Raw genomic sequence first — 19,892 nt, 5'->3', positions numbered from 1 at the left:
TTAAGAATTAAGTAAATATTGGGCAGGATTTAAGAGCTTAGGGAAGGTAGGCTACTAACCTGTGGAAGGCAGTCATCTCCAAACACCTATGTAAGTTCAGCCTTTTGTGTGTTAGTTTGCCTGACAGCTAACTGACAGAATGACTCTTCTGTACCTCCCAAATAGTTTATGAAGATGAAGGTCCAGAAGCAATTAGTTAATGCAGTTGTAGTTGCCTGTAACTAACTGGGATTGATAAGCAAGAGCCATTAAGTCTGTTTGACAGTTCTTACAGTCAAAAAATCTTAGTGGGTAAATTTATTCATTAGTTTGTTTCATGTAGGGGCTTTTAAATGACCTAATCAGAAAGCCGTGGTGCATTTACATAACCAAAACTGATAGCATTAACAAAAATATTTACTAATTAGTGAATTCTGTCATGTATGCTTTCTTCATATTTCTCAAGCTGTATAATCTTCCTGATGATCCATAAAGAGCCTAGGAACAGAGAAAATGATATCCAGTTCAAACTCTGTCAGAGGAAAAACAATGCAAGTTGTGAGGCTTTACAGAATACCCTCAGTCACCAACCTCAATCATGTCAAAAAGTCACTGTCCCCTTGGAGAGAACATGAAGACGTTCATGTGCAGTGAGCTACAACTCTGGCTGCTTAGAGAGTCCCAGAGTAGTTTAGTTCTCACAGCCAAAATATTCACCTAAAAAGTATAGCAACCAGCTCTGGTTCCAATGTGCCATGTAATAGCCTTTCTGTACATGACTGCACTTCAGAAATATGCATTATTTTTTTTCTCCAAAGAAGTAAAATATTTGGAGAAACTGTACTATAGCAGGTGTGTTTGATTCCTTCTGGGAGAAAATACAGCCTGGATTATATTAACTGAAATTACTTTGACAAAGAAGGGCAACAGAAATGAGAACCAATTTTAAATCCTTTCCTTTGACTTTTAAAAGAGCTGCTTTTCATCCTACCAATAAATGTAGTTAGGCATTAAGATGAAACTTTAAGGCATGTGACTTTAAGAGTACATGACTAACTGTTTTAGTTTAGAAATTAAACATATCCCTAGTCTAGAGCTGAAATTAAGATTCTGTTGGAAGATCTATTTTGAGTCTTACCTGGTGCAAAAGAACCACTAATTAAAGCACACAGCATATGACCACTTTTTCAGCTCTATTTTCTTTGCACTTTTTTCACACCTAGCTGGTTATGTACTCATGAAGCATTAACTTGATGCAATTGCAGCTTAACTCTACAGTGCCATGAAAAACTGACTTAAAAGTGCAATAAAAATTTGTATAGCTTTATAAGTTCTCAAATGACTTGCATTGAAGAAAAAGTTATATGATCTTTGCTTCCACAGAAGTTTTTACATTTTGATCTTACTGTTCAAAAGCTTGGAAATAAGGCATTGTTCTGCTCTAGGCTTATCAGAGATCAAATGTTCCATTTGTTCTTCCTTAACAAAGTAGTCTGTTAGGTAAGCCAAAATCTAAAGTCAGGAATCCCATTTATCTTCACTTAAGTCATTAGTTGTTGTGCAGAAATAATGAACTGCTCCTTTCCCCTCCACGCTTATCTCACAGAATGCATGGCAATCACATTTGAAATGTATTAACCATATTGTTACAGCAGCAAGATTTCTGTCATTTCCGTGTCTTTCTGCAGTGGTTTGTCTTCTCTGTGGACATGCACATGGCTGCAGAATTAAATAGTCGATTAATCAGGTTGCTGATTCTTTAGGAAAAGAAAGCTCTAAACAAAAAATTACATCAGCTGCTTCTTGTGATTTCTATTTCCGGCTTTTTAGGATTCTGTCCCAGAAAATGTGCTGCATTACCATATTGTTACAGATTCAGTTTTACTGTATATGGATGTATTTATTATGCAGGAATATGCAGATGAGAGCGTCTATGATCATGCTGGATTTGAAGTCTGAGCTGAAAGTTATCTTCTGTTCTGTTTTTCTAAGTCTAATAAGTCTGACTCGATTCATCTGTTACCAGGGTCTGTGAACTGCATGTGTTGAATTTGGTAATCCAGTCTCAATTTGTAGTGACCTGAGCATTAACTGGGGTAAAATTTGCTTAGGAGTTGGATTGAACTGTGGCTGTACCTTTACTATCTATACTTCCAACGGCTTAGTAACAGATACTCAAAAAACTTCTACTGTCTGGAGTTATAACTGATGTTCTTCACTACAGAAATACTCCAGTATTTATTTATCACTGGTTTGGTCCTCTACATTTTCTTTTAGTTGCTTTTTCTTTCTTCTTGCTGTTGCTTTATGTTCTTCCTGAAGCACTGCACATCACTAAAAAGCATGTGAGAACACAATCTGAAGCAATAAAAGTCCTGGCTATGGAACATTATCACATTTTGACTGAAAGTTATTTGTCTTCTGTGAATTTGTAGGGTTGTTGGGAGAACACAATGTGTGTAAACACAAAAACGTATTATTTAGTTACAACTGCGTGCCAGATGATTGTGAAGCAAATCTCGGACTCTTGCTTTGGAAAACTTCATTTCTTGTGTGTTTCTTTACAGGATAACCAGCAGAACTACTCCACTTGAACATAGTAGCTTTCCATGCATGGTTTCCAATGCCAAGTGGCAGAGGCCATGTTCCTTGCTTTGGTGCCACCAGTGGCAATAATTCTTGTTTGTATTTTTTTCCTGTTGCAAATGATTGTAAGACATCATAATTAAAAGACTACTTTAACATGGATTTAGCAAATAATTGAGGTTGTAATGAATGTACACGTGTATTAGACTGCAGTAGGCTTCAGTCAAAGGTGAAAATTATTATGATGCTATCTTTTGCCTTTTGCATGCTGCTATGAAAGTGACATACAAAAAAACTAATGAGACTAATTTGGTAGCTTGAAGCTGTTGGCTTTTTTTTTAATGATAGCATGGAGCTGTTGTTCTTGTAAGTGGCTTGAGAATCAAATAAATGCTTTTTTTTTTTTTTTTAAAAAAAAAAAAAAAAAAAAAAAAAAAAAACCCAAAAAAAAAAAAACATGCCCCTATGATCAAAGGGAGATAATTGGTCTCTGCTGCATGTATTCCTGTCTCAGCAGCAGCTGCTTGGCAAGAAGGGTAAGCAAGAAGCAGGCTAGTCTTCTGCTATTTGACACTATGGTCAGATTTGGCTTTCTGTTATAATTGTGGTTGAGTTCAAGTCACGGATTAGATGTCAAGTCTTATCAGATAACCCATTTCTCTTGGCCTGCAGGATGCTAGCTTGGAGGAAGTTTTGCTTTGCTTCACTCTTTGCCAAAGAGGACAAAAGAAGATAATTATTTCTCATTGAGTTATTGCAGTTGTTTTGCAAAAATTGAATTATCACAGTGATACCAGTAAACCTCTATTAAAAGTCCTGGGGAACATGGGTAAGACTTGGAGCTGAAAGGTTAATATTTTCCCCTATAGTTATTGATAGGCACTGAATATAACTAAAACTTCTTTTTGTCTGGATTTCATCATATTGGTATATTTGGCGATCTTTTAGTCTGAATTGGGTCAAATTTTACATCTTTGCTTTAAAGAAAGCTTGCTAGAACTTTTGTATGCCTGACATATGCAAGTGCACCCATAACTTATTTCTCTCTTCACTGTTCATCTGCTGGTTTCATCTCCTTGTTGCCATAAGCAGCAGGTGCCCAATAAATTGGGTAGGATGAGCAAAGGACACTAAGCTGATACAAAGCAGATTGGATGGTATTTGATCATTGCTTCTCAAATATTTCATAATTCTAGCTGTAAATGTCAGATACACCAGAGTTGGGAAGAAAATTTTTACTGGTACCTTGTGTTAAATGGAAAAGTAGTGAGAACTGTCAGTAGTCTAATAGCCTCCAAAATCTTAGGCTCTGATTTGTATGACAGTGTTGCACTTTCATGGGGGGGAGGGGCGGGGGGCAAAATACCATCTTTTGCTTGAATATTTGCCTAAATCTCAGCAAAAGACAGAAAGGTCATAGTTATCATGGTTCTGTTGGTTTTAGGAAGTTTGTAGATGTTAGGTTTTAGATACTGAAATTCATGCATGTGCAAATAGGGGAAAAAGAAAAAAAGCTGTGAGTATAGTTGGAGTATTGTATTGTCCTATGTGAGCAAAAGTAAGGAAACAGCTAATCTGGGGAAATGAGGTGGTGAGATAAAGCAACTTCTCAGCAATCCTGAGATATGAATTTTCTGCTTCGGGAAGGTCAGTGTCACCATGACAAAATAATAGTAGTAAATATGACAATAAGATTAAATATACTACATAAATTTCCCTAACTGATTTGAAAGAGCGTGGTTTTTGTTTGCTTTTTCTTCCCCATATGTGCAACTTTTAAATTATCTTTCCTCTTTGTGATAATGCATTTGTTATGTGTGAGATTGTTTCTTTCTCCTTAGTCATTTGACAACTCTCCATCTGGGCTCTGAAACCTAGGATAAAGATGCTCTGCATAGTCCTATCCTTTTGCTGTCTTGAGGATGATAAATAAGTATTATAGAATCTTTTTATAGCACATTTTTTGTCGTCTTATTTGTCCCAGTTGTTTACCGCTGCAGCAAAGCTGTGCTTTCAGCATAGTGCAAGGGTTGAGAGAAAAAAGCAAGCTTAGAAATGCTGAGGATGCTCAGAATATAGTTTTTTCTAAAATTAGCTTAGCAAACTGATCAATCTGTCATGCTCTTAGGAACAAAAATATCTGGCGCTGTGAGCTGTAATACCATCAGGTTGGAAAAGGGACATAATGGATGTTTGGCTCTTGGAAGAAATGCTGCATATATCGCTTGGGTAGCTGGAGCAGGGAGACGTTAGGGAATGTATTTTTAATAATGGATAATCAATGTAGGTCAAAGTGAGCTAATAACTCCTGCTGAAAATGACAAGAATTAGGCATGAGATTATGTCAGATGTAAATCCATGTCCTAAGGATGTATCCTGCTTGCTCACATGACATTTTGTCAGTGCATCCCATGGCTTTTTCCTTTTGCTTGAGTGCCTTGTCAGTCAGGGGGTGTATATTTACTCCAAGTGCTGACACTGCCCAACTAACCATTGCTATTTATATTGCTTCCAAATATGTAACAGGCAGAGACTGACAATGGGGTTTGCAATAGTAAAAGAGTGCAGAGTATCGATATAAGGAAGTGATGGAGTATCTGGACTTCTGCTCTGTTTTTCAGACTGCTCTGCAATGACTACAGCAAGATATAGGCCTACCTGGGACTTGGTACTTGACCCATTAGTGTCCTGCAAGCTCTGCCTTGGTGAATATCCTGTGGAGCAGATGACAACAATAGCACAATGCCAATGCATCTTCTGTACTCTGGTGAGTTTGCCTTGTTTTTAATTAGGCATAAAAAACAATCCGCAATTCTTAACTGAAGAAATTATATGCATTTTTACTGAGTGAGCTTCACGTTGAAGTGTTGATGTTACACTAGAAGTAGAATCAAAGAACCACCAAGGTTGGAAAAGACTTCCAAGGTCATGTGGTCCACCTACCACCAGTATTTCTCCACTAAACCATGTCCCTTAGTACAGCATCTAAACATTTCTTCAACACCTCCAGGGATGGTGACTCTACTACGTCCCTGGACAGTCCATTCCAGCACCTGACCACTCTTTCAGTGAAGAAATTTTTCCTAACATTCAACATGTATCTACCCTGGCACAGCGTGAGGCCATTTGGTCTAGTTCTTTGAGTAGATAGGCAGCAGAAGAGGCCAACTTCCACCTCACCGCAGCGTCCTTTCAGATAGCTGCAGAGAGCAATAAGGTCTTGCCTGAGCCTCTTCTTCCCCAGCCTAAAGAATCCCAGTTCTCTCTGCTGTTCCTCATAAGACTTGTGCTCCAGACCCCTCACAGCTTTCTTGCCCTTCCTGAAGTATGTCCAGAGGCCTCAATGTCTTTCTTGTAGTGAGGGTCCCAATATTGAACACAGTACTCAAGGTGCAGCCTTACCTGTGCTGAGTGCAGAGAGATGATCACTTCCCTGCCCTGCTGGGAACGTTATTTCTGATAAAAGACAGAATGCTGTTTGCCTTGGCTGCCTGGACACACTACTGGCTCGTGTTCAGCTGGCTGTCAACCAACACCCCCAGGTTCATTTCTTCCACACATACTTCCAGGCACTTTGCCCCACACCTGTAGTGTTCTCTGGGGTTCTTGTGGCCAAAGTGCAGGGCCTCACACTTGGTCTTGTTGGACTTCATCCCATTAATGGCTGCTGGTGCTGCACACTTGACACAGAGGCTAGCAAATAAATATCTCAGTTTTCCTATTAAAAAGTAAATAAAATTAACTTAGTGCTTTAGTATATTGTTGTACACAGCTACATCCTTAGCCAGATTATTCACTTTGCTCTCTCTTCTAAGTGTGACTTGGATTTTTTTGCTGTTGTTGTTTGTTTCGGTTTGCTGTGAATTTGCCAGAAGAAGTAGAAAAGTGTCTCATATATTATTGATCTTAATTTTTATTCTATAGCACTAGAATCATTTGAAAGTTTGTTGACTTATTTTAATTGCTGTATTGCGCAAATACATTCCTGGAATGGCTTTAAAGTGGAAAGCACTGATGAACACAAATGTAATGTTTAGTAAGGATCATCCTCACAATACGTGAATATTGCTAATTTATAAACAGAGAAATAATAGTAATAGTAGCTTCCCACCCCTAATGGTGATTTGGAATAAAAATATTAGATCCTTTAATTTTGTGATGACTGCAAGTACACTGAAAATCTTCTAATTGTTCAGCAGTGGAAAAATTGCAGTAACACCAATAAGAACAAGACGTTGAGCATCATAAACTCTTGAGAAACTATAGGTTCAGATATGGGATCACCTGATTTTTATCTTGAAAGCTCTTTTTGGTGGAATTTTTCTGGTGTTGGCATCAGAATTTTTAAGTGGTCTTTACTGCTTCTTTTCTTATCTAGAAGTATTACTTATTTTTTCATAATTTGTTTTTTTTTTTTTTTTTTTCTGATGGTGATTATCATGAATTGCCAACAAAACAGACAGTTCCTTTTTGTTACTGTTCAAAAAAGAAGCAATGTGAACAGCTCAGATTCTAATACATGTCATACTCCAAAAAATCCAAATTGTCACAAAGAGCTTTCCCTTTGATGTTCCATGGGAAAAGAGATGAATACACAGGCAGGTAAACAGATGAAGTCTGTTGTAAACAATATTTCTGTACAATTAAAAAATGAGCATTGCTTCATTATGCACTTCTGAAAGAAATGTTTACTCAAGCATGCAAAAGCATATAAAATAACAGGCTTCACAAAAAAACAGACTGTTGGACTTCATGAAAACTGTTCTTTATTGTACAATGGGTAGTTCTGGTATTTACAGCTGAGTTTTCTGTGTCTCTGTTTCCTGTGTAGAGAATATTTTATTTTCAATATTTTTCAGTAACTCTTACGAGGTAGCTGAAAGGCTTCATTGTCAAATGCCTCTTCCACACCATCTTGTTCTTTCTGAGGTTTGCTGCCATCCCTTATCTTCTATTTCGTCTGCTTACTTGCTCTTAGTGTCATTTTGGAAGGTATAACCTGTTACAGATACTATGATGATAAAGAATCACAGAATCACAAGGTTGGAAACAACCTGCAAGATGATGTAGTCCAACCACCCTCCCATTCCTATCAGTGCCACAAGCTACTAAACCATATAGTGAAGTATACACCATATAGTGAAGTAACCTTCACTAATAGACCAGGTTCTAAGAGCAGGCTAAGTAAACTTACCATGTTAAAATTAGATTCCTGTATTCACCTCTACTCAGCTGGAATGATCATTTTTAACATGATTATTTGATTGTTTTGAATAGTTAATTCTGTTTTGACCTTTTCAGGAGAACAAACCTATCTTGTCTACCTCAGGATTTGTAAGAGCTGATGTTTGAGTGCCCTGAAAAATTTATTTGCCCCAAGTTGTCTTGCAAAGTAAAAGTAAAACAAAGTTACCCTTACTTTCATTGGCTGAGGGTAGGAAATCAATTTCAGCTATTTGAAGGGGTAGACCACTGATTTGTGCAGAACAGGAATTCAGAATGATGGGAACACAAGGCCTTCATCTCTACTTTCTGGACAACCTAAAGGTTAATAAATTTCCTATGAAAATATTTCCGTAATTAGTCAGGCCAAAGTCTGTATAACTCATGGTGAAGGAAGAAATTGACAGCTGTGGTATTCTTTCATGTTTCTGGAAACCTGATATTTCTGGAAATCAGGGTAGTCCTCAATATAAATGGTGAAAACAGCCAGATTATTCTTTCACATTCTTTCACATTTTGTTGCAATGTGACAAATGGTAGCAGAGGAAGATTCTAACAAAGTGGCATCCAACATGGAAGTGTGTATGAAATAAAAGTGTGCAATTAAATTCCTCCATGCAAGAAAAAGAAATTACTCTCACTAACATTAATTGGTGCTTGCTGAACAGTTCTGGAGAACGAATAGTAGATATGAGCACAGCGAGGCAGTAGGTGGTGTGTTTTAGCAATGACACTGTCATAGCTGTTGTGAAACAGTGAGTCACCCTTGCTGGTGCAGAGTTTGGTTTATCAGATGATGTTATTGTGCTCTTTGTAGCTGTTGCACTTACCATGGAAATATGTAGGAGGCATTACTTTCAGAGCAAACCACACAATACAAAATAAATCTAACAAAAATGAAGTGATTCTGTTTGCTTTACTCTCAATTTCCATCTAAAAGGAGATGAATGTTATCAGGAAAGCTTTCTGAGCAAAACATGCAAAATTAATTACTTCTCCTGGGAAAAGCAACTGCTACGAGACATGTTATCTTGAAATTTAAGGCTACCTCCTGTGTGCTAATTTATAGTATGAAAAAGTGACTTTAAAATGCTTTAATGTCTTACTTTTTTGATTCAGTTTAAAAAGCACACAAGATTTCCCCTGTTGACCTGATTCCAAGAGGACAAAGATGTTGACAGTACTCAGAAAATGAAGAAACAAAAAGCTAACAGCAGGCAGCTTATTTTCCTTTCTGCTCTCTAGACTTTTGTCTCTCTGATATATCAAACAGTCAAACAACAGGTATATTCCTAATGGATGCAAATGTACAAAAACCTGAGAGCTCAATAGCATTGTGTGTGCATTAACAATCATAACAATAAAAAACCATGATGACTTATTGTACTAGTAGCCACAACGAGCAAAATAATACAGTGGGAAATTGTAGCTTCTCTGAATCATCAGCTCAGGAGTGGCAATCTGCTCTATTCAACTCAGCTCCACCAGAGAGGGAGACCCCCATTCTGTCTTTTTGAATAGCAATTTTGTGTTATTGTATAAGTGTTGGCAAGAGACAATCTTTACCACAGAGCTTCTTATAAGGGAGTGAAGGCTTGCAGACAGAAATATTACAGGATTGAGGAATTTGCATGGTGATCTGAATTCTGCCTACAGGCCAGTAATGCTGCACTTAAAATGTCTCTGTGTAATATCCTGTCTCAGCTTGCTGAGGTTTAGACTGAAGGCTCAGAGTCAGGAGCAAGAGTTGTGGCAAAAACAGTTTTCATACTTCTATTTGATACTTCTTGTTCTTTCTCTCCTCCTTCATATCACTGCAGAGGTCACCGTTTACCTCCAGTCTTTGACATAAAAGCAAGAAGCCAGAACAAAATTGTATGTGTACATATATATATATATATATATATACACACACACACACACACACAAATGTATGTATGTAGTATGTACACACATATAAAATCTCTCTGTACATATATATCTATATAGAGATAAAACTTGGTCTATCAAGATCAAAACCCTGCAGGCCAAATACTTCGCCAGGTGTATTTCTACTTGTCTTAGTACAGTCTACTGAATCTATTATATGTAGAGTATGTCCAAAGTATGTAGATACTGCTCCAAAATCCTTTAGTTATTATTTAGCCTTTGTCTACTTTCTTAGAGGTGGTAGAAGGAGAGCATATTTAGTCCATTTGCTGCTTTCAGTTCTCACCACTTTATGATCTATGTTGAAATTCTTGTGTGTTTTATGGGACAGGATGTTCCCTTGATACCTTATCAATTGTACATGTACTTAAGTTACAGCTGGTTTTGTTCCAGTTAATAAGTTAGCTGCTGAGATCTGTTTCTAGGTTGCATTTTTTAAATACTGTATAAGGTATACAGATGATTTTAAATAGTGTTGCAAGTACAGTGATGCCAGCACTTTTTCTCAAGCCAAGCTAAGATCCTCTTGACTTGATATGAGACAGTTCAGTTCTATTCAAGATTTTATGTAGTACTGATCATACTGATAATAATGGATTCATTGCTTTTCTTTCTCAATTTAAGAAAAAAAAAATAAATAAATCAAGTGGGGAGTTCATGGAAACAAGCATCTTGAAGAAATGCAAAGCCTGGAAGAGAGTTTGTCTTTGTTGATGGAGAAATCTGTTTTAATCACTCATCTGCTAACTTACTACCAGTGGAAAGGAGGAGGGCTACTCATATGCAAGATACAAGCTTTGCAATTAGAAAATAAAACAACATCTATTTAAGCCTTACTTTCTGCTTCCATAACTGCCTGCAACTGTATTATAAAACAGGTATAGCAGTATTAATTTCTCCGTTAGTGGATACTCATACCTTGATTCTTATCCACAGTCTCACTTTAAGCCATGGAGACAGCTGGTTCATCTTTTCTGGTGCTTTAGGTGTCCCTCTGAGTTTGGCTTAAATGATTTGAATATTTATTTAAGCATATTCTGTCTCAGGTAGCATGACAGTAGGTATAGTGATAGACTATCCTGCTATCAGTACCCCTCTTTAACCAGGATTACTCTATCAGCCTAATCATGGCTGTCTGTACACACCAGTTTAATTCTAGACATTTCCCAAACTGAGCTCCTTGGTAGGATGAAGACCTGAATGGAAGACCTATGAGCAACAAGACAAACATTATTAAGCTGCCTGTAAGTGGCAGCAAGCAGCATTTTTTTAATTCCATTGGACTGAAAGTACATAGAGCATTACTGAATTGCAGTAAAATGCAAAGGTTACTCAGTATTCTCCCTCACTCCAAATGAGGCAGTTTCCGCTTTCCCCAGGCAGTGAGGATACCAGGAGAAGAGTGCATGAGAGCCTGGCTGCCTTCCCTATACAGCTAAGGGAGCTGCCCTACTTGCTTTGAAACAGGAGGAAGGGGAAAACCAAATGGTTTGTGCCATTTTTATAGAGCTCTGGGTACTTTTTAGCAGCAGTAACGTTTTCCCCCGTTTCCCACCAGCTTCTGGCAATGCTTAGAGCTTGCTGCTTGTTCTCACTTCCCTGAAACCTTAACAGAGAACTGATACCAATCTTGACACGTGGTGCCTCAGTAGAGGCTTTGTGATCACAGGTCATTGCGTTTACATAGCAGTTCACATTGCAGTTCAGGTTCTGGCTCACAGGTGCTATGAGGACAAAGCTCCCTGCTTCAATAATGAACTGGCCTGTTTGCACAGTAAGGTGCAGCTGGGAACTGCAGAGCCCTAAGTGAAAGCTGGGCTTGATTAAGAGCCTTCATCTCTCCCCTCTCTAGGGTGATTTTACTGGGCAAGATAAACATTAGTTGTCTTTATCAAGATGTTGTGAAAACTAGTTTCTTATTGTTTGGTTACTGTTTTGCATGTGAAAGGGAAAGTTTCTCTGCTGCAGGGGTATTGGCCTCCAACTCAAAAGTACTCATTCTGTTCTGAAATTTTAAAAAGGAAAAATAAAATGTAACTTCTCTCATGCAACTGTATAAGGGAAGACTGTTTTCTGATACATATGTATGGCCATACAAAAAAAAAGTTAAGAATGTAGGCAGCTGTAAGTCTTCCTTGCCTTCCCTTTTTCACTGAGATATTCAGCTGGAAACACACAGTTGTTTTTCAGTTTTATGTAGTTTCTGCTACTTTGTCCTGCTAATGATCTTCCCTAGACATCACTTGCTGTGCCTCAAAGAATATTAGCCTTATTCTAATGACATTTGTCCCGCGGAAGAAGTCAACAGGATTTCTCTTTAAGAGATATTTCTCCTTGAAAATAGCTGCATCTTGATGATGCTATGTTCCTTATTGCTTCACTTAGTCATTTGTTGACTGATGGCAGTATAAGTGAAACTTCCCTGTCTTCAAATTGACACAGCCAAACATTGGTGCAGACAAATGCACCCCTTGACTAACATACATAATCTTTGCAAGTTGCTTGCATCAGCTAAGCAGTGTATGCCAGTGAGTGTTTTGCTATTTGGGGGTACAGTCAGAAAGTATTTGGAAAGAGGCAGAGCTAATGCAGCCAAGTCTTCCCTGATGTCCGCAGTATGAATCAAGAGCTGTTCCTTTGCACTAAGCACACACTTGCACCAGTTGAATCTCTTTCTGGGCTGGCAGCTGGCTTATTTCCTAGCCTGAGGTCCTCTCAGCTCATGAGAGCATGAAGACCTTTGGACAACAAATTTTATATCTGAGGGAAGGATGCCCAGGGAGTTTGTCCTGAGGCATGGTAGAACAGGTTGCAGGTATCTTCTCCAGACAAGCTATCATTTGGTTATTATCCATGGGCAAGAAGATGTGACTGAATTTAAGCTGAAAATATGGGCTATAGCAGGATGATATACTTTGGTACTAAGCAGTTATCACCTGCCATGTTTTCCACTTCTTGTGCTGGCCAAGGTTCATTTCTCAGCGCATGTCTTTTGACTGAAAAAGCAACCAAATTTGGCACTAGATATTTCTCCACTGCAGACCCATGTAGATTCTTGTATTAGAGTGAATTTTTGTGCGCTTGTGTATCATGATTTTTGCCTCAGCCAAAGTAAGGATATAAAAAAGGGTAACTGGGCAAGAATGTTCCGTTATTGCTTTCAGATATTTGATTTGAAGTACTACGTATCAAGTGACTGTTTTCTCATGTGATTTATTAAGGATGATGATTCAGATAAAAGTTTAATAACAGATGCAATTTTGGTAGTCTGGATTTTTTTTTTTTTTTTTTAAAGTAAATTCTTATCTCTGACACAATATCTAGGTAAGTGGAAATGATTTGTTAATGTTTCTGATTCTACTTTAAACTTTAAACATCTGTCTAATGTACATCTTCTCAGATCTAGGAAGTTTGTGATGTTGCATATAGATTGTGTTCTTGGATTTGGTCTGTAACAGGTGACAGTATATCTAATAAAGAGAAAAAAATCACCTCTGTGCTTGTGTGTATGCCTTAGGGATATTTATGATTCAGCATACATAAATATTTCCCTCTAAATCACTTGTCATTTGAATAGGATTAAGGTGATACTAAAAAGCCAGATTGTAGATCTGCAATAGAGAATTGTGCACAAGGGAGCAGCAGTGCAAGAGCATTTTAAAGCTGAGCCTGTGATTAAGTAAGAATAAGTTTGAGCAGGATTATAACTACTGCTTAACACACACACACACACACACACACACAAGAAAAAAATACCCACAAAAAAACCAGTAAATTTGGAAGAAGCTTAAAAGCTCTCCAAGAAAACTACAATGTTTTTCTTCTCACATGTTTATGTTTCTAAATATACCGCTGCAATCTGACAAAGTATTTTTTTCTTTCCACAAAATGCTAACATTAAAAGCACTTTTTTTTTTTCAGCACCAGATTGCCAGTCTTGTTGCTTTTAGGAGATCTACGGAAACATTGAGAAATGTAACATATAGCTGTAATATATGGCTACTGGAATTCCTACTCCTCAAAAATTAAGGAAGCCTCAGGCTCAAACCTAGTGCAGTCATGATTCAGTCCTCTCCAGACAATATCCAGCTGTAGGCTGTTGTTTATTTTAGAGGAGTTCTTCCTTTTGGAACTGTTCAGCTTTGCTTTCCTTTAGACAATAATTTCTTCAAGGAAAATTTCTCCAGTTCAGAGTGAATCTTCTGTATTGACTAAAGGGAAGGAAAGCATTATTCCAAAGATAATAGCCACTATCTGAGACATGGGCACCCAAATTCATCTTTCTGCTTTTTACTTGTACTCATTCTCTCATACCCTAGCTATCTCTCCCAGTTCCCTTCTGAGATTATTGCACTCTACTTCCTATTTGCTATTCTAATCCAAAGCTAAAAACTAGCATTACATCACCTTACCCTGAAGACTTACACAGTGTCTACCAGCATAAATACCTATGTACCAGACAGATTGTGGAATTATGGAATTAGCACAGAGCAGTGGAATAACCTTGGTATCATGTTCTCTTCTGAGAAGAAAAGGTACCACCTTCCCAATATTCAATTCTGAGCAACATAAAGAAAAAATCTTGGGACGCAGAGTATAAAAATGTTACAAAACTGTTTTAAGTAATTGTTGAAGTGTATTTTTAATATTTCCTACTTATCAGTGTACCTTTATCACATGGATTTTAAATTTTGGTTCAGTATATTTTTAGCACAAAAAGATGTGTAGCTACAAAACAGTGATGAATACTCCTCACTTCTTGTCCTTTCATATTTATTTTCTTCACTGATTATTAGGCCAAAAGAAATGATTATATTCACCTAGACTGGTGTCATTTGTAATGTAAAGCTTAAAATACCAACCAGCATTTCCTATCTCTTCCTGTTGTTGTTAAATATAAGTTTCAATAAATATATGAGTGAGTGCATACATTTATTTTATGTATGCATATTTATGGAGGTTAATCTAATCCTATTTTACAGATGATAGAGATATTGCTGGACTCTTATTAATTTGGTCTAACTAATAATTGTCTTGGAAATGTCTTACTGTTCAGTATGAACTTTATTTTCAATGTTTTTTTCCATTTCCCTCTTTGCATTGGAAGTCAGGAGTACTAATTTTAGAATCAGAATTTCTGTTAAAAAAATAAAGCAGCAATCTCCCACATTCAAGAAAGCACATCAAACCTTGTGTCCCTGAAGTAGAATGCAGAACATAGAGATTGTCTGCTCAAAGTGAAGGATTGTTCTCCTGGCTGTTTTACCAATGCCATCATGCGATGATTTTTGTGAGTGCACATTTTGTTTTGGGATGGACTGTGGCTTAATGCCAGCACTAAAATAAATTTAAAGCTTTAAGAAATAAATCAAATGTTATGGTGACGATATACTTGGCTCTGCAATCCTGTCACTCTTTTCGGCCTTTCTAAATCCACTGACTTATTTATGAAATTTCCCGGATGACTTGATACTTATATGTGCAGCATTAGTATAGTTAGAAGTCTGCATTATGAGAAAATCCATGTAGCAACAGTTAAGGAATTAATACAGGATAATCTTCTTGCCTGCCCAACTCTCGAATGAAAAATGTAATCTTAAAAAGTCATTTCTTATCTCCTGTGATACTAGCAATAGAGCGTTCTTAATGGCAATCTTGCTATAATTTTTTGAAAAGCTGTGGTCTTCTGTTTCAAACAGTGAAGTTGTTCACCATAAGTACTTCCAAATATTTTTAATTCAGTGCATCTGTATTGCAAACTTACCTTAAAGACCAAGTGAACACTTTTTTTCCCCTCAAAGTAGATGGTAGATTTTGTTCCATATGGGAAAAACAGAAGTTTTCTTCGTATGTATTTTGGTAGTTTTATCTTGGCTTTGAATGTCAGAAGAAACAAGTCAAAGCATCTTCATTAGATATAGGCATAATTGTTGCAGGAATTCTAAAAGCAAAAAAAAAAAAATAAAATATCCAGACATTTTAATTCTTTAAATTGAGATTTTGCTGTGTCCTGTGCAGTTTAGTTTGAGTTAAATGTAGCAGAGTGAGATTATATGTTAAAGTCTGGAAGTTAGGGAAAGTTTAGATCCTTATAGGGCGCCTTGATCTTTACAGTGTTGGACAAAGATGTTCAGCTCTAAAGCAACAGCACCTCAGAGGTCATTGTGATTCTACCTTTCTGAGCATCGCGGTCCTTGATGTACAAAGGTTAGAAGTGCAATTCTTTGGGCAGAATCTTAAATATCTGGCTGTGCTTGGCAGCTTCAGATGGGAAATTGTTCCTTTATTTAGCCCTCTATCGCTGAAGCAAAGACAAAAATAAAATAAAATGAAGAAGTATACCTTGCTTATTTTGGAAGCTCACAGTAAACCTGAGTTGGGCTCTCAGTTGGTCTTTGTGGGAGAATGGGTTTAGACCTAAATTCCTCCAATGGATGCTATCCAGCCCTTTGTCAGGGGAACAGCAATGACAAGAGAATTCTTAGATTACCAGGTGGAAGACAGTCACTGAGACACCAACTGGTAAGAAAGGACAACAGTGATGTACAGAAAAGGGACAGAGTAGGAACACACACAGAGTATGCAATCACAGGGAAAAGCACAAGTGTATTGCTCAGGGGAACTAACCAGTCTGCTCTTACTGATCTTATGCTGTTTGACAGCAACTGAGGCATGCAATGAGTCTTGACTTGCAGTCTGAAACATGCTGTGCAGTGAGATGCAGAGCTCTTGGAACAGCTCCAGAGGAGGGCCACTAAGATGACCAGAGGGCTGGAGCACCTCTCCTATGGAGAAAGGTTAAGGGAACTGGGCTTGTTTAGCTTGGAGAAGACAAGACTCTGGGGAGACCTCCTTGTGGCCTTTCAGTAATTGAAGGGAGCGTATAAATAGGAGGGGGAATGGCTGTTTATGAGGATGGATAGGATAGGGTAAGGGGGAATGGTTTTAAACTGAGATAGGGGAGATTTATGTTACATATTAGGAGGAATTTTTTCTCTCAGAGGGTGCTGATGCACTGGAACAAGTTGCCCAAGGAGGTTGTGGATGCCCCATCCCTGGAGGCATTCAAGACCAGGCTGGATGTGGCTCTGGGCAGCCTGGTCTGCTGGTTGGTGACCCTGCACATAGCAGAGGGGTTGAAACTGGATGGTCTTTGAGGTCCTTTTCAACCTAGGCAATTCTATGATTCCATGGAAAATGCAAAGATTTGTAAAATGGTATAGATCTGTATACTTCAATTTAGTAATCTCTTGGATTGCTGTCATAGCATAATGACTTCATTTCTCCCCTGAATCATTCAGTATGCTTACAATACGTACACTGGACAGAAACGTATGCCACAAACACCTGTTTTTGCAGCTGTCTTGTAAAATACAGTAGTTTGACTAAAGAATATCATAAAAGGACATGTTTTACTTCAGTATTCAAAAAGGAGTAGGAGTACATATGGTTTTTGTGATTACTGAAGCTACAGGAACAAACTACAACACACTTGATCTTTCTTCATGCTGTCTAAGCATGAAGACTGTCGGAGTACAGAAATTGAGTACAAAACTGAATGCAAAGGAAACATTAATTTTTATTACCTATTAATTCAGAGTAAAGATTCAATTTTTCTAAAATGACTTATTCCGGCTTTCTTATATCAAGCTGTGTATGTAAATAGTGAAGAATAGCCACTGCCATTTTTTAGCAGGTTTAGAGTATCCCTGAGTACGACTCAATTAAATATTTAGATACTTAATTACTGAAATACAAAGTATTTTAAAGAATGAAACAATTAAATTCAGTAAAAGTATTGCTTCAAGTATGAGTAACTCTCCCTTGACGTGTGTCAATTAAAAGAAAAATAAAGACACATATTAGTTTTGTAAGAGCCAGTCTACAAAAGGAAGGATATCTTGTTCATTTTTCCCTATTCTGTCATTATGTTCCTAATTTCAGCTCCCACTTCTCTGAGGAATTTTATGTAATACAGTCCATTTTGAATGTTATTTTGGGTGATTTATACATTTTTTTAATCATCATATACAGTACCTTATTGCCTTAGTGGGAAGACTGTTAGGATATTTTCTCTCAATATGAGACTCCTAAAACCATTACAGAATATGAGCAGCAATTTGTTGCCTTTTTATAAAAGTTATTTGTATTTCAATGAATTTTACTTTAGAATTAGATGCCCAGTTGCACACTGTATTGTTTTACTTTCATAGAGGTGCATTTCCAGTACTGCACCAGTTAATCTTTTCTTGCTGCAAGTGGCACGTTTTGTATCTGCTTTCATGCCACAGGTAGCCTTTGCTTCAAACTGCCTGGCAACCTCTCTGGATTGCCCCTTTTCTACCTGAAAAATCTCTAAACTGGAGAAGTCTTGAGCGAACAAAATGTTTAATCCTCTGCATAATTGACTACTGATACTTCATGGCCTCAAGACAGCATCTCTATTCCCAGAAAGCACAGCATCATAAGTGCACCTTAGTTGGGTTCGTTTTGAATATATAGTGCCAGTGCCACATCAGTGGAAAGGGAAAGCCTGTGGCAGGGATGAGCTATATCCTTCCTTGGAAGATGTGAAGAAAGAGAAACAAATCAAATGTGCTTTGGCGATGCTCCCAAACAGGCTGAGGGAATTAACCACATTAATGATTAATGATAGCAAAACTCATTCAGCTCGAAAAGTACTTTCTGTAAGTGCTAAGTGCTGGCATTAAAATTGTATGCGTTTTTGCTTTAATCCACACTTGGCATCTGCAAATGGAGGGGAAAGGGAAGAGCCAATAGTGTCATTATGGCATGCTAATACCTCATTCCAGCTGAAATCATAGCCTGCCAAGGCACGCAACCTAGGGCCTGGTTCTTGCAGAGCTCATTCTGCTGTCATTGCTGCTAGCAGTCCTCTCAAACCACTACACCACTCTGCAGATATAAAAGTGATATGTTGGAAACCTTTTGCAAGTCAAACATCTGCTAAATGAACTGTTATCTCCAGTAAATCCTTGCTTATAAAGATGTAGGCTCTGATTCATCACAAAGGGTTTTCTAATGCATATAAAACTTCTAAAGATATCAATTATCTAGTCTGTTTTTCTTTTCCCCAAAAAATAGACCTGCTGTCTCTGTTGAGTAAGAGAGGCAGGAAAGGGGAATCAGAAATGATTTGCAAGCTATCAAGGCAATGGCAGGTTGTCACCAGCAGAGCCATGTACCATAGCAGCTGAAATTATGTGGGTAGAAAGTGAAGTTTTTGCTGTAATCAGGATATGAGAGGTAAAATCCAAAACAAACCACTAAGCTATATGATAGGTTCACTGAAAGAAGCAGCAAAGACATGTTGTGAGAGAGAACTGAAGATGGATTGGCTGAGTGAGTAGACTCAAAGCCTGGACCACAGCAGCCACAAGCCACATGCGCAGGGCTGGGCCAAACACATGCCTTGTGACCTGGCTGCAGGGCAGAGACTGCTTTGTGCGGTGAATTCCAGTGGGGAAAGCTGGGCTCAGCAGGGCTGACTCAGCCTTTGGCCTTTCCAGGCTGGTGCTGGGCTTGTGCTGTATACTGGTACTAGTTGAACTCATGAGGTGTCCACCATGGTGTGCCCTGCCCACTGGCAAACAGACCCTCATTTGTTCTTCCTGTGTAGCACCAGGCTGGCTAAAGCTGAGGAATCTGCAGAGAAAAAGGTTTCTCTCCCTTTGCCTTTGCCCTCACCTCCCTAGCAGGCATCTGTGTGCTTACCTTGATGGGAGAAGTATGGAGGTAGAGGGATAGATTTTCTTCAAAACTTAATGAGGGTTGGGCTTGGCTTGCCCTTTTTCTAAAGTAATCCCCTGCCCTCCCTCTTGTTGACAGTCATGCTATGTGCCAATACGTCAGATGCAATGTTTTCAGTTATGACTTAGGTAAGGTGCTACGGTTGCTAGGAGAGAAAAAGTATTAGTACAACTAATATTTATTATTCGGTACCCATGGAAACTGTACTTCTTCTGGGAGTCCTAATTCTCACATTCTTGCTTCTTATGGAGCATGGAGACATGAAGTTTACATAATTATTCTCTAGAAACAGAAGGCAAGATACATTCCTTGCTCTCTGGTGTGCTTAACAGACATCTATCTCTGGGTAGTTGCTGCCTACTAAGCTGTGTTGTGATTTCCCATCACACAAAGATTTTTGGAGC

At 38.1% G+C, this 19,892-nt stretch overlaps 1 protein-coding gene across 5 annotated transcripts in view; it reads left to right on the top strand.

Moving 5' to 3' along the window:
* Nucleotides 1-19,892, top strand: part of RNF144A (ring finger protein 144A) — a 61,710-nt gene that overhangs the window by 29,554 nt on the left and 12,264 nt on the right. For all 5 annotated transcript variants that reach the window (XR_008210811.1, XM_052702152.1, XM_052702183.1 and 2 more), the window contains one exon: nt 5,187-5,332. Coding sequence is in view for 4 of the 5 variants with exons in the window: in XM_052702152.1 (XP_052558112.1) it covers nt 5,198-5,332 (135 nt within the window). In the remaining variant the exon portion in view is untranslated. The remainder of the gene's footprint in view (nt 1-5,186; nt 5,333-19,892) is intronic.

The sequence above is a fragment of the Tympanuchus pallidicinctus genome, unplaced genomic scaffold, assembly GCF_026119805.1.
Source record: "Tympanuchus pallidicinctus isolate F22 unplaced genomic scaffold, pur_lepc_1.0 scaffold1, whole genome shotgun sequence".
NCBI classification, from domain to species: Eukaryota; Metazoa; Chordata; class Aves; order Galliformes; family Phasianidae; genus Tympanuchus; species Tympanuchus pallidicinctus.
This window is presented reverse-complemented; position numbering and strand designations above follow the sequence as displayed.